At 38.8% G+C, this 13,539-nt stretch overlaps 1 protein-coding gene across 1 annotated transcript in view; it reads left to right on the top strand.

The window, feature by feature from the left end:
* Nucleotides 1-1,101: 1,101 nt before the first annotated feature.
* Nucleotides 1,102-13,539, top strand: part of MBOAT2 (membrane bound O-acyltransferase domain containing 2) — a gene marked incomplete at its 5' end in the record, with an annotated part of 34,287 nt that continues 21,849 nt past the window's right edge. The window contains 2 exons of the mRNA XM_009708325.1: nt 1,102-1,197; nt 6,124-6,179. Coding sequence (XP_009706627.1) covers nt 1,102-1,197; nt 6,124-6,179 — 152 coding nt within the window. The remainder of the gene's footprint in view (nt 1,198-6,123; nt 6,180-13,539) is intronic.

The following is a 13,539-nucleotide window of genomic DNA, read 5'->3' as shown; positions in this document are numbered from 1 at the left end:
CACCATCCTTTTTGACTGCAAAGAATACCTGACAGATTTTGTGAGATGTAGTAGCAAATCGGTTCAGGCTCAACATTAGAAAGAACTTCTTCACTGTGAGAGTTGTTGGGCATTGGAACGGGCTCCCCAGGGAGGTGGTGGAGTCACCATCCCTGGAGGTGTTCAAAAAACGTTTAGATGTGGCGCTTCAAGACATGGTTTAGTGGGCATGGTGGCATCAGGTATACGGTTGGACTTGATGATCTTTGAGGTCTCTTCCAACCATAATGATTCTATGATTCTAATGTACTCTTATACATCTTAAAAAGGGGTCACGAATGACACCTATTAATTCATATTAAAACCATTTCTGCTAATACCTCTGATGGTGATTCTTGAAGCGACCCAAACCTGCTCATTTGTGACAGAAGCAGGGGGGGGGAATCCCAACCCTCACCTGAAAAAATGATATGTGAAATTAAATTTATAATACTTACATAATGTTCTTATCTGTGTTTTTTCTTACATTTGCTGAGGATCAGCTTTAACAGGAGGCATAAAGGCATCCTGTTCTTTTTTTCACTCAGATATGTTTTAATATAGGTGTTTGAAAATTAATTGCCTTTTCCAGTTCCTTTGAAAATAGCAGCAATGGGATTTGTGGTGCTGAATCTTGAATGCATAGCAATACATTCAATTGAAATGATGTTTTATGTATAGTTTGCTAAATATCTGTACTCATATAGACAAAAATTAACTTTGATCTAAAAAAAGAAGCTTAACAGATTCATTTTCTCTTTATAGGACTTCCAGATTTTACGATGGCACTTGAAATTATAAATGCTATGCTTTATTTATGTGAATAAGTATTTTGGCTAATGACAATAGAATCTGTAAGGTAGTACTGCACACTTAGGGGGAAAAAAAAGAAGTCTATGTGCTTGCATAGAATAAATATTACCAAAAAAACCCAGTCAGAATAAAGGTGTAATTACACACTCCAGTTATGTAATATTCACTGAAAATAATTAGAGACTAAACTCTACTTAAAAGGTAGTTTATTCAATGGAGAAATGTTTATGATTTTTAACTGAAACACTTGCTTTTCCATTTTCCTTTCAGGTATTGCTTTGTTTTTGCTTTGGGATACCTCACTGTGTGCCAAATTACTAGAGTGTATATCTTTGATTATGGACAGTATTCTGCTGATTTTTCCGGGTAAGGAGAAAAATAATCTTTCCATCTTGTCCTCCTAAGTGATACTGTAATTGTTATTGTTTGGGGTAGGGTTTTTTGTTCTGTTTTGTGGTTTGGGGTTTTTTTTTTTGGTTGGTTGGTTTGGTTTGGGTTTTGTTTGGGTTTTGTTTGTTTGTTTTTGTTTGGTTTATTTTTTCTCAAAGTTAAGTGTGCCAACCTTTTAAACTTTGGGTGAAAGTTGGGCGTGTGTGGGTGTACTGGCACACACACAAATATATATGTATCTGTGCTTTAATCACGCAAAGTAAGAATTTTGGGAACACTTGTATCTGCTGGAACCATGGATGCGTTAATCTGCTGCCTCCTGTTCCTGTCTGAAGGACATAAAGGATTTGGTGGCTGTGTGATTTTTATTTTATTTTTTTTGATTTTATTTTTTTCCCCTAAAATCCCTTTTACCACTCATGACAACATGATGAAACTTGAATTGTATCTGATGTACTTGCATTCCTGGCACAGTCTGATACCACTTTGTGAGGAAATTCTGAATGTCTTATGGAATTTAGCTTTTAGCTTCTTTCTTTTTTTGATGTTAGGTGTTCCAGAAGGAGAAAGCTAAGGAGACAGGCACCTCTATGGTGGGGTAGTCACACAGCTCTTGGAAATAGAAAGCTTTGTCTATATGTGTTCTCATTTTATATCATGAACTTAGACCTATATTTGACCTGAGTTGTGTAAGAGCAAAACAGAACTAAATAGGCAAAGTAAATATAAACCATTTTTGTGATTCTTCTTTGTACTGCAGACACAGAGAAGCAAAGCACATTTCCTATAAATAAGTTTGCTACTGTGATGGTGCTTTTGTTGATTTAAAGGAGAGTATGTGTTTTGAAAAAAAAGAGATGGGAAGTGTTTGCTAGTCTGCTTAAAAAAAAAATGCATTAAGTACTTTTCAGGAATTCTATGAATGGCAGTGGTCTTTGTAGTTTAGTATTACCTGTGTTGTGTAGTAGAGTTGTGCTTGGTAGCCTTGTTGCTTCTCAGTCTTCGTTGGTAACAGGCATGTAGTCCAGAAACTTAACTTGTGGGCTGAAGCCAAAAGCTTTTATGAATAAGTTCATCTTTTCTGTCATTTTTAGCAGGGTCTTACTTTCTGAAACATCTTTGTACGTTTATGCCTACATCCCAAGTGTCTGCCTGCAAGCCAGTTACCCAAGTTCCAACTGTAGTCAGTGGAGATCTGATGGATGTAGACAGTAGAGCCTGGAGGGCATTTCAGCTGACCCACCGCAAAGTATCTGCCTTAGCGTGAACTGGGTCACTTGCCAGATGCCCCGACTCTATTGTCTAGATCTCCACTGGCTATAATGACAGCTTGCAACAGACATATGCATAAAGACACTTTAAAACCAGGTTTACTGATGTTGAATTAAATTTCATCGTTACAAGTGGAATTGTAATCACAGAATGGTTGGGGTTGGAAGGGGCCTCTGGAGATCATCCAGTCCAACCCCCTTGCCAAAGCAGGGTCACCTACAGCAGGATGTACAGGATCATGTCCAGGCGAGTTTTGAGTAACTCCAGAGAAGGAGACCCCACCACCTCTCTGGGCAGTCTGTGCCAGGGCTCTGCCACCCTCACAGTACAGAAGTTCTTCCTCATGTTCAGGTGGAACTGCCTGAGTTTCAGTTTGTGCCCATTGCCCCTTAACCTGTCACTGGGTACCACTGAACAGAGTCTGGCCCCAGCCTCTTGACATACACTCTTAAGGTATTTATAAGCATTGATCAGATCATCTCTGTCTTCTCTTCTCCAGGCTGAATAGACCCAGTTCTCTCAGCCTTTCCTCATCAGGGAGATGCTCCAGTCCACTCATCATCTTCGTTGCCCTCTGCTGGACTCTCTCCAGTAGTTCCTTGTCTTTCTTTAACTGGGGAGCCCAGAACTGGACACAGCACTCCAGATGTGGCCTCACCAGGGCACAGTACAGGGGGAGGATAACTTCCCTTGACCTGCTGGCTACACTCGTCCTAATGCACCGCAAGATACCATTGACCTTCTTGGTCACGAGGGCCCATTGCTGGCTCATGGTCAACTTGTTGTCCACCAGGACTCCCAAGTCCTTCTCCACTGGGCTGCTCTCCAGCAGGTCAACCCCCAGCCTGTACTGGTACATGGGGTTATTCCTCCTGAGGTGCAGGACCCTACACTTGCCCTTGTTGAACTTCATCAGGTTCCTCCCCGCCCAACTCTCCAGCCTGTCCAGGTCTCACTGAACGGCAGTGCAGCCCGCTCGTGTATCAGCCACTCCTCCCAGTTTCGTATCATCAGCATGCGTACACTCTGTTCCTTCACCCAGGTCGTTGATGAATAAGTTAAACAAGACCAGATCCAGAACTGACCCCTGGGGAACACCACTGGCTCCAGGCCTCCAACTAGACTCTGCACCACTGATCACAACCCAAATCCAAATGCTGTCCCTTCTAGTTCACTGTAGGGCCAAAGTGATCACTGCCAAGGTGTGCTCAAAGCTCTGAGCTGAATCTGTAAACAGTATAATTGCACTTATTTGTTGCTGCTCCCAAAACCGTCAGTAGAGCTTGAGCATGCCATTGCTCAAATGCAACTGTGCTGCTTTCAGATAGCAGCTGTCTTTGTGGTTTGGTGTTAGCTCAGAGATTTCTGCTAAGTCTAAACACATCCAAAGGTTTATGAGACCTGTGCTCTGGGTAGAAGTGTTCTGAAGCCTAGATCCAATTCTCTGATTGTGTGTCTGAGCTGCCTGATTTAATCCATCCTTTCATGTACCAGTTTGGGAGCTCATATGCATATCACATTAAATCTCTGACATGTACTGCATCTGCTCCCTTGAGGCCGAGACAGAGGTTACTTCCAAAACATGAGGAGAAAGAAAATGATCTGAGGGGGGCTATTTTCTGCCAATTTTCTCTAGTTCCAGGGGAAGAGAGTAAGCTCAAGAAAATAACAAAAGTTGCCTAACCACCTGTTGAACCCCAGCACCAGCAAGTTCTTCCAAAGATGTTGGCATGGATTCATATAGTGTTTAGCCCCAAAAGAGCTTTGAATGTCTGTTTACCTAGATATTTCTCCTAGCATGCCATGCCAATCTGAGGTGTCCAAGCCCAGAGAACCTGCAAAAAGTTTGAAGGAAGGTATCAATGCACTGACAGTGGAGAAAGCTGAGGAGACCTCATGCTGGAGGTGCAATAGCTTCTGCAGAGCTGTGTGGTCCTGGTTTCAGTACTAACAGATCCCAGCTGCCAGTGAGCCTTCCACCACCTTCTTTGTCTTTCTGCCAGCACCTAAAAGGGATCGTTAAAATCCTGGTTCACAGCCTCACGGTTCCAAGAAGGACTCTTCCTCTTTGAGTCTCTAGATTGTTGCTCCTCAGCCAGATCTCTGGTGATACTGGAATAGCCACTTGAGAAGGAAAAAAATACTGGGTCCTGCTATAACAGTCACAGATGTATCAGCTAGAACTAATGTAAGGTCTAATTGAGCTCCTCCTGGGCTTCATCTTTCCACCAGGCAGGATCCATGCTGTCACATGTCCACTTACAGAAGGAAAACCCATTATGTTCAGAATCAGTCGGGGATTTCTGCCAGCAGCAGGCAGGTCTACAACCTAGATGGTAGAAAGAGATATGAGGGATTTCCCAGGCTGTCTGTTCTTTAGTTTTCTTCCTTGGTGACCCTTGGCTGTCACGTTAGTCTTGATATCTGGATTTTTGGGGCACTGATAATATGGTAGAAAAAACTTTTTCCTCGATTGCATTTTGAGGACTGGAAAGACTATGTGCTTTGATATAACCATAACCTAAAAAAAATTAATTTGACAGACTGAGCCATCGTGCAAAATACTGGCATAGCCCTGTCAGTGAAGGAGGACTTGATGGCTTGACTTGGATTTGTTTTCTTGTGCCAAATTAAGCTTTTTATAAAAAGGCCAAGTGCAGCCAAAAGACTTGAACAAAACTATGTGCCCATCCTACAGTATGGTTATTTTGTTGTGGTTTTTGTTGGGTTTTTTATTTTATTTTGTGGGGGGGTTTGGGGTTTTTTTTTGTCTCCAGCTCAGATACTACTAGATAGATGTAGTCCCTGATATATTTTTGAGATCTGATTTCAAAGTTAAATTTCTAAATTCTGGTAGCCTACTTTATGCGCTCCCCTATCCCTTCCCTCCCCTCTCCCCCCCAGTTAGGGGGGGTAGCAATGTTGGGATTTACATCAGTCAGAAACTCTCAGATACTACAAAGATGGTATAATTTCTCAGTATAAAGCTGACTCGCTTAGCCAGGGAAGAATATCTCTTGAACAGTTTAAGATTCATTCAAGTGTACCAAATTCAAAACAAAGTACACTCTGTTGGAGCCAGTATAATTATGTCAACCCTTTGTTTTGCCAGATATGTTTACTTGAAGCAAATAATAATTCTAGATGGAAAAATTAAGCTTAGGACCAGGTGTTAGTAGAAACAGTGGAAGTGGACTACGTGTCTAGAAAATTTATAGTACTGTTCAAATTTGGTATATTTTTATTTTCCTTTGCTTACTGCTGCTGTAATTTACAATGTATATAATTGCTCTTACTGCCCTTTTTTCTTTACTCTTCCCACTGTAAAAAAAATAAACTATGTTAGTAAAAAATAAATGTGAAACACTTTGGCTGTGTTTGGGGAACCTAATGCAGCAATAAAAGGCATGGGTTATCAATACTGTATCTAAGGATGAAATTCTCTTCGTTGCATTGAAAACTGTGTAATGGTTTGAGCTCCAGAAACTAATCACTTTGTCCTTGCACTGAAAATCTTCCAGTTGAGAATAAATAACCTGGACTATTAGCATAAGCTTTCCCTGATATTTACATGTGAAAGAAAATCCTGAACTTTTTTGTAAATTATTCTTTCTTCCTTTTTTGTAACAGTCCAATGATGATAATTACACAGAAGATCACTAGTTTGGCATTTGAGATTCATGACGGTAAGATTTCTCTAAATTGTATTTAATTTTCCATACAAAATAAATTTAAGGAAAGTTAGACATGAGTCAATGAGTTACTTTAGTCCAGTTTGTGTTTCAGGACAAAATATATTTTTGTGTCTCAGTTGATTCTTTTGATGCTTACTAATGGAAGTACTAAGAAATGTTGCTCAGACACTGGAAAAGCTCTGAAAATGCTTTACGTTGTGCAGAAGATATTACTTATCAGAAGAACAATGACACTTCTGGGGCCAGTGACCAAAGACCACTGATTTTTGGGGGGGGCTAGGGCATTGATCCTGAGAGTTAGCTAAAGAATTTCCAAATTCAGAGATCACTGTTGCTGACAGATTGGTAGAAAAAGTACAATTTCAGTTGTTGTGCACTTCTTATTGTAAAATGCTAACTGTTAATCTCCTCCGATTTTGTGCCATATATAATAATTTTATAAAACCTTTGTGTATGTTTCATTTTGTCTCTTATCATAATTACACTCTCTGCTAATGTATCAGTGTGAACAGGGAGATTATCTAATTATGTTTCTGTCTCTTCTCCTGTCAGATTTATCCATCATTAAATGGGCCCTAGTTGCGACAAAAATGAATCCTAATGTTGGCTTTTGTGTGTAGGGTATCTAGATTCCTAGTTACCTTTAAATTCAGAGGGGTTATTTTCATTTTAAAGTTTGAAAATACCATTCAGTAAACCTAGCCAATTCGCTTGAATCACTTGCAGCTACAGCTGTCAGTTGGAGATTTGGGAGTGTAGCCCCAGACACCTGGATTAAGCCACCTATTTTTCTGAAATTTCTATAGTAACATTATGTATGGAGTTTCATACAGTTTTGTCTCATATGTGTCTTGGCTTTAGTGCTGTTGGTGTTTAATTTTTGCTTTCCATTGCCATTAAGTTACACTGTCTAGAGAAGCCTGTAGGCAACAACAGTCATGAATATGAAAAGTTAGGAAAACACCTTTTTGTAAGAATTCTTGTATGAGTGAAAAAAATAATGCTGGGCATATCTAGTCGGTCAAAGAAGTTGATGTCTAACTTCCAGAGTAAATATATTCAGAAGTATTAGTCTTGCAAGCTAAACTCAGAGTACAGGGTACACAAGTTAGAGGAAACACCTTATTATAAGGAAGTAATAATTCTGGTATCAAAGATAAATGCTTCCTCTTACTATTATTTTGCTAGGGGAAAGAACTATTCTCAATTTGCTGACATCATGTGCAAATAGTGAAGCGTGAGTGTTCCTGATAATCTTGAAACAAATGTTTCAGCTCTCTTCTTAACTTTGATCACAAGCTAAACTAGGGTTTTTTTTTTCCTACTTAAATTAATTCAGATAACTTGTATTTTCCTCGTACACCCAGCTTGTTTTCTGTCCGAATTTCTTGTAGATATCATTGAATTCTGAGTATCAACCTTGAAATTTTGTTCCTTGTTGACCTCATACCAGAGATCCTCTAGAGTCTTTGTCAGCCTGTGGGAAGTAGCTGATAATACCTGGGAAAACTTTCTCGCTGGTTGCATTTACAGTTCAGCAGAGCCCTTGGCTTGAGTGGGACGATCACCGTTGCTCGGAGCTGAGTGTGAACATGACTTTCAAAAGTTGATGTGACCAATATGAATTCAGGAGCAACTGCTAGTCCGGTGTCAGGAGATGCTAAGAAAAGATGTACAGGGGAAACTGAGATTGTATTAAAGCAATGATTTTTAACCATTCACAACTTAAAATGACTCCATCACAAGAACTTAATGGAAACAAGCCTGCTGTCAGTGGGCTTTTGTTCACTGTACAAATGTCAATGCTTCCACTGGAAAATACTTTGAGACATACTGATGGGGAGGAGATAATGTTGAAAATCATTGTACTAGGTGATTAATGGCACTCTGAGCCTCTAGTCACATCACCTTGCCTATATTAATCACCAATTACTTTATTTTCCCCCCTTGTTTTTTACCAGTATGTCCAAGGAGACGTAATGAAAATAAACAGCTGGAAGAAAGGTGTTGGTGTGTTGGAAGATCTTAGTAAGCTTTAAGACTCTAGTTGTAATTAGGTTGGTTTTGTGGTAAAGGCAAGTCTTCTGCACTTGATCTTTCCCTCGCAGCCTGTTCATTGTGTTCAGCTGGTTTCAGTGTTATGTTTGAAGATCCTGGAGAGAACTGGATGTAATCAGGAAGGCCTCTCACTCATGCTGTGTGTTAAAGAGTCTGTCTGGCTAAGTGGATATGCTTGATTCCAAGTTGTACACTAGTATGGAATCCCATAAATAAAGAACTACCCCTGTAACTGTTACAGCCCTGTGCACTTACTGTGGGCTTTTTGTAAGCAGGAAAATTGTATGCAAGTTGCATAGGATTAATTTAAGCTTGCTGTATAATACTGACTTTTCAGAAGGTTGCATGGATCACAAATATACACCTGAGTAAATCTGGAGTGTGCCTTTGGTGTACTCTGATTTACATTTTGAACTTAAGCCCTTGATAGTTCTTGCTGCCTCACAGTTTGTTGTTACTCAAATGAGCACTGCCAAAAATGAGTAGTCAGCATGTTAAGATTTGCTTTGTTATTTCTTACTGATTATCTTTGGCATCACACATGTATATTCTAAAGGCAGAAATGTTTTTACGTGATTTGGAAACTGCTTGTGTCCATACTCATTCTTTATGGCAAGATTGAGATTTATTTATGCAACACTTAAGGCTAAAGACAGAGTTAAGGGAGAAAAGGAATTTTTTTGTACTTCAGATCCTATATTCTGGAGTATCTTTTTTTTCATCATATTTAAAACTGGCATATCTTGGAGAAGGAAAGGTGCATTGCAGTTATTCTAGAAGCAAGGGGCTTGTTTTCAGTTGCAGTTTAGAAGTGCTGTAAAATGGAGGATTGTACTTGCACGAGAAATTGCTAGCTAAGAGATGGTGGCAAGTAGAGAAGCTTTTGCGATTATAGTTACAAGGCACTAAAAGTTAAGCAGGGGAGAGGAAGAGAGATGGATACTGTCACTGCTTAACTCTGTATCTTGCAATGAGTTCATACAGCATTCTCCCTCTTTTGCTTACAACCCGCTCATCCCCATAGAGCCTCACGCATCCTACTGCTATTCTGTATGAGATCCAGGATCTTTGCAGGAAAGACCTATGTCCAAATCTAACCTCACTAATCTGTATGTGCTTTGGCAGCTTGTTTTTAATTCTAGGGCTTAATGAATCTTAAACAAAGACTCTCTTAAAATGTTTATATTCATAACTCATTGATGTTCTGGAGCTCACAATGTATTTATTTTTAAATCTTCAAGAGATTCAGCCAGCAAAACTAGGGAATGTTGGACTTGATACTTGATACTTAAAAGGGGGAAAAAAAATTCTCACAGCTTCTTCCGACCTTGTTCTTATTTCTTTTCTCTAATTTAAAGTAAATAAGACATAAAACTTTAAAGAAAAAAGAAGTCATTTTAAAGATGTCATACCCATCTACTGAACACGAAATCTAATATTTCCAAATTATTTCATCTTATTACTGCGTTGCACTTGTCCATAAAAATGTGTGGCTAGATACAGGTAAGAAACCAGAATCATAACACTCTTCTGGTCTGTCAGCTGCTTCTTGGTTCCCAGGGGCTTCTCTCACATGCTTTCTGACCACAAAAAAATAAACTGTTCCTGTGTGTACCCTTTTCTCATCCCTTATGCCTTGGGTTTCAGCTCTGTAGTTGCTAATTTTTAAATATGCTTTTCCTGGAATGCTGCTTTTTTTTTTTTTTTTCCTAATTATTATTTCCTCCTATGTATTTGGCACTTTCCATTTTTAAAAGCAATAGAGTAGACATTGGTGCTGATTCTGTAGGGCATTGCATTTACTGTGAGAACTAAAAGGAGATAAAAAGTACAGCGAATATGCAACTCAAAGCGGGGTTTTTTTGTTGGTTTGTTGTTTGGTTTTTTTTTTAATCTCTGCCTTTTAGTTTGAATGATATGTTGGTGAAATATAAAGGCTAGTCTTACACCAGTATTTTAGGTCTCATTTATTTTGCTGCAACAGCAGGCTATTAGGACAATGGCTGCATTATTTTATGCTGTTTTTCCTCATATTGCTATTGTACGCTTACAAAGTTGTAAGATTTCCAAATAGGCTATTAGAGCTTATTTCCTCCTGCAAAATAATGAAAGCATAGTCTCTGTCCAGTATGGCCCCTGAGAGAAGAGATATTTCAATGGATAGATGAAACACATGGAACATGGGAAGGAGATGAGGAAAAAGAAACAAAGGTGATGTTGGAGATACTTGTGTGCAAACGTTGTATTAGTTGCCGTGGTCTTAATTATCTATTGCTACCTGCCTCATCAGGTTGTTGTACTAAACCATACACTTGGGAGGTTTTTCAGATAATGCTGTGCCTTTTTTTTTTTTTTTTTAAATTAGAAAGTAAATTTCTTGTTGATTTGCAACTAATGAGCAATCCCGTCCAAACTGCAGTACCTGCTAATGTGTCAGTAGTAATGATTTTGTTAGCTATTGTTGAACAATATAATAGTGCCAGCAGTATTGAAGAATGTTTCTCGATTTAGTTGATATAAACATTTTGTCTTTATTTTCAGTTAACTGGATTCTTTGCCTTTGAGAAAAGTAAAAGGCAAATAATTCCCATATTCAGCAGAAAGACACTACATCTTTCTAAAAGCTTGCAGACAGCTTTAGTATTGGTCTGCTTTGCCTTGAAGGGTGGAAATGTGGATGTACTGCAGTGTTGAACAGCTTACGTATTTCTGAACATTAGATGTGATATTTCAAATTTATTTTAAATAAATACCTACGAAACCAGAACAGGATTACCATGCTGAATTGCTGATTGTCACAATGCGACCCCATGGTAAAAGGGAACATACTGTGTTTTGGCCGACTCACTTCGACGATTAAGTGGGGTTTTTTGTTGTAGTGAGAGGTGGTCAGTTAAGAATGTTGTTATGTTTATGAAAATAAAGGTCTTATTAACGATCAGTGTGCTTTTCTGATTTCAAATAGGTCTTTTATTATTATTATTATTAGGTCTTTTAAAAAGTGTTTTTGGATGGTTGCTGTTGTGAAAGTATGAGCAAAGGAAAACTGAACAACTCTTGAGACAGAGAAACGTGTGTTTGTGTGTAGAACTAAATACTCTTAAGGATTTTTTTGATAGGTCATCATGACCCAGTTCCGCTTTGTAAATGCTGGTATTACGGAAAAAAAGGTTGCAGCTGTTTAACCAAGAATGTAGTTTTCTAATTTGTTTGTTAATTATGTCAGTGAAACTGCCATGATGTGTTGGTGCATGGATGTGTTTTTTTGTGGGTTTTTGTTTGGTAACTTGATGCTTTCTTCTTATGTCTAGGAGTTTCTTTTAATACTCTTGCTCCAGTTGTCTCTTGATCTATATTTTTTTTTTGTATATATATATATACACTTTTTTTAAGTGCTCCCTCTTGTGTTAGTGACAGCATGGTCGTTGTTTCAGTATCAGTTGCCAAATCACTTTGATTACAGTACGTGTCATTGATGTTTAAAGGAATTATATTGTATTTCTCTTTCCTAAGTCTTCAAGTGTTGTTCTGAGCCTGTGTTTGCTTGCATGGCTCTCTGGATATCCAGACTTCTGATTTTTCTTGCTTTTTGTAGTTTCTTTGTAATTTTACTCAGCTGGCATCTGTGTCTGTTTGCTTTTGTTGCTGGCAATGTGCTAGTAACAAGTACAACTGTTACTGTCTGTCTGTCTTCCTTGGGTCTTAAAATATTTTAACAGCAGCATGCATTTGGGCTCAGCTGATGATCCATTTCAGAACCTCAAATTAAAATTTACTGTATTTATGACAGAGCCTGCGATATGATCTCCATGTTTAAGTATTATTAGTGTAATATAATCTTATGTCTAAGCATTATTAATGAGTTATGATTAGCCAGGTTTCGTGCAAATACAAAGGTAGATATATTCAAGCAGATTGGCTGCAAAGCTGGGGTGGTGCTAAGATATGATTGCGAACATTGTATTATTGTAGTGAGAGCCTGGTAGTAGTCATAGTATGCCTTAAGGAAGCCTCTATGGCAGGATGTTGGTGTGTACCTAGAAATGTTGATTTTGTTAGCACTAGGATGTGATCTCCTGAGGAGGAATGAGAAGATGCAACTTCTTTATGATCTAGACCACTTGGGGGGATAAATTTTGTTACTGATGATTTACAAAATTCTTTTACCAAGGAAGGAACGTAGGAGTTATTTCCTGCTTTACAGATGAGAAAACTGAGTTATAGTTGCTGAGTGACCAAATGATTTCACCTCTCTAACAGATGTTCAATAAAACCCATTTTCTCTAATCCCCACTGTGTGATTTGGTAACAATTAAAAGCTGCAGCCATTGCAGTAGTCTTCACTTTAGAATGGTAGAAAACAATTCTCATAATCCCCAGAGAAAGGTTACAAAACTTCATGAGTTCCCTAGCAGCGGCGTGCTGCTGAAGTGGGGTTTCTTCATCTCCAATGTGTAGTAGATAGGGAACGGCTGTGATTTATGAGGCCTCTGTTCCCATGGGCAGATACACTGCCTGGGAAGTATTGAATGTGTATGTATATTAATTAATCTTGTATTAGATCATCAATCATCAATCGAAGAGCACCTTTTCTGTATGTATTTTCTATGAATTAAAAATGTTAACAGTAGCTTCCTGAAAGCCTTCAAGAGTGTGACAGAGGTGCAGAGATCAATGGTTTCCTTGTTCTTGTGTGCTACACGAAGATGATAAATAGGCCTTCAAGGCACTGAGAAGACATTTAAAAAACCCAACAACAACAATAACAAACCAAAAAACAAACAGGGAAAGCCACTGGACTGACCTCAAAGAAGCTGCTGCCTGGAGGGAAACCTTAGTGAGATAGGGAGATGAAAAATTAATGGAGGCCTACTTGTGTGCGGTGTATTTGAGACAAGTATATTGCTCACCAGGTTATTTAACCCTTAAGTGTCTTCTCATGTATGTATGTACGTAACTTGAACCCGTTTTAAATATGCCAGTTCTTTCTTCCTCACCCCTCCAAAAGTGTAGGTCATGTGTCAGTGGTTAGATTCTTCTGTTTCAGACTTGAGTTTTTTTTTCTTCCTTTTCCATACCACATAAACTATGTGAAATCTTTCATTTGACAAATTACCTCTATTTAGTGGTAATCTGGCTTTATGCAAGTTCATTTGGACACACCTGGTGATGACAACTACTTTCTGGCTGAAGGGTAAAATACTCATAGGGAATGTAAGGGCGAAGGAGGCTCCTGCTCCAGTCAGTTTGCACTGTATACGCTGTGAGAGACTGAAGGCTCTGTATGGGCTGT

Source organism: Cariama cristata, unplaced genomic scaffold (genome assembly GCF_000690535.1).
Source record: "Cariama cristata isolate BGI_N322 unplaced genomic scaffold, ASM69053v1 scaffold10079, whole genome shotgun sequence".
NCBI lineage: Eukaryota > Metazoa > Chordata > Aves > Cariamiformes > Cariamidae > Cariama > Cariama cristata.
Note: the sequence above shows the minus strand (reverse complement) of the source record. Positions and strands in the feature narration are given on the sequence as shown.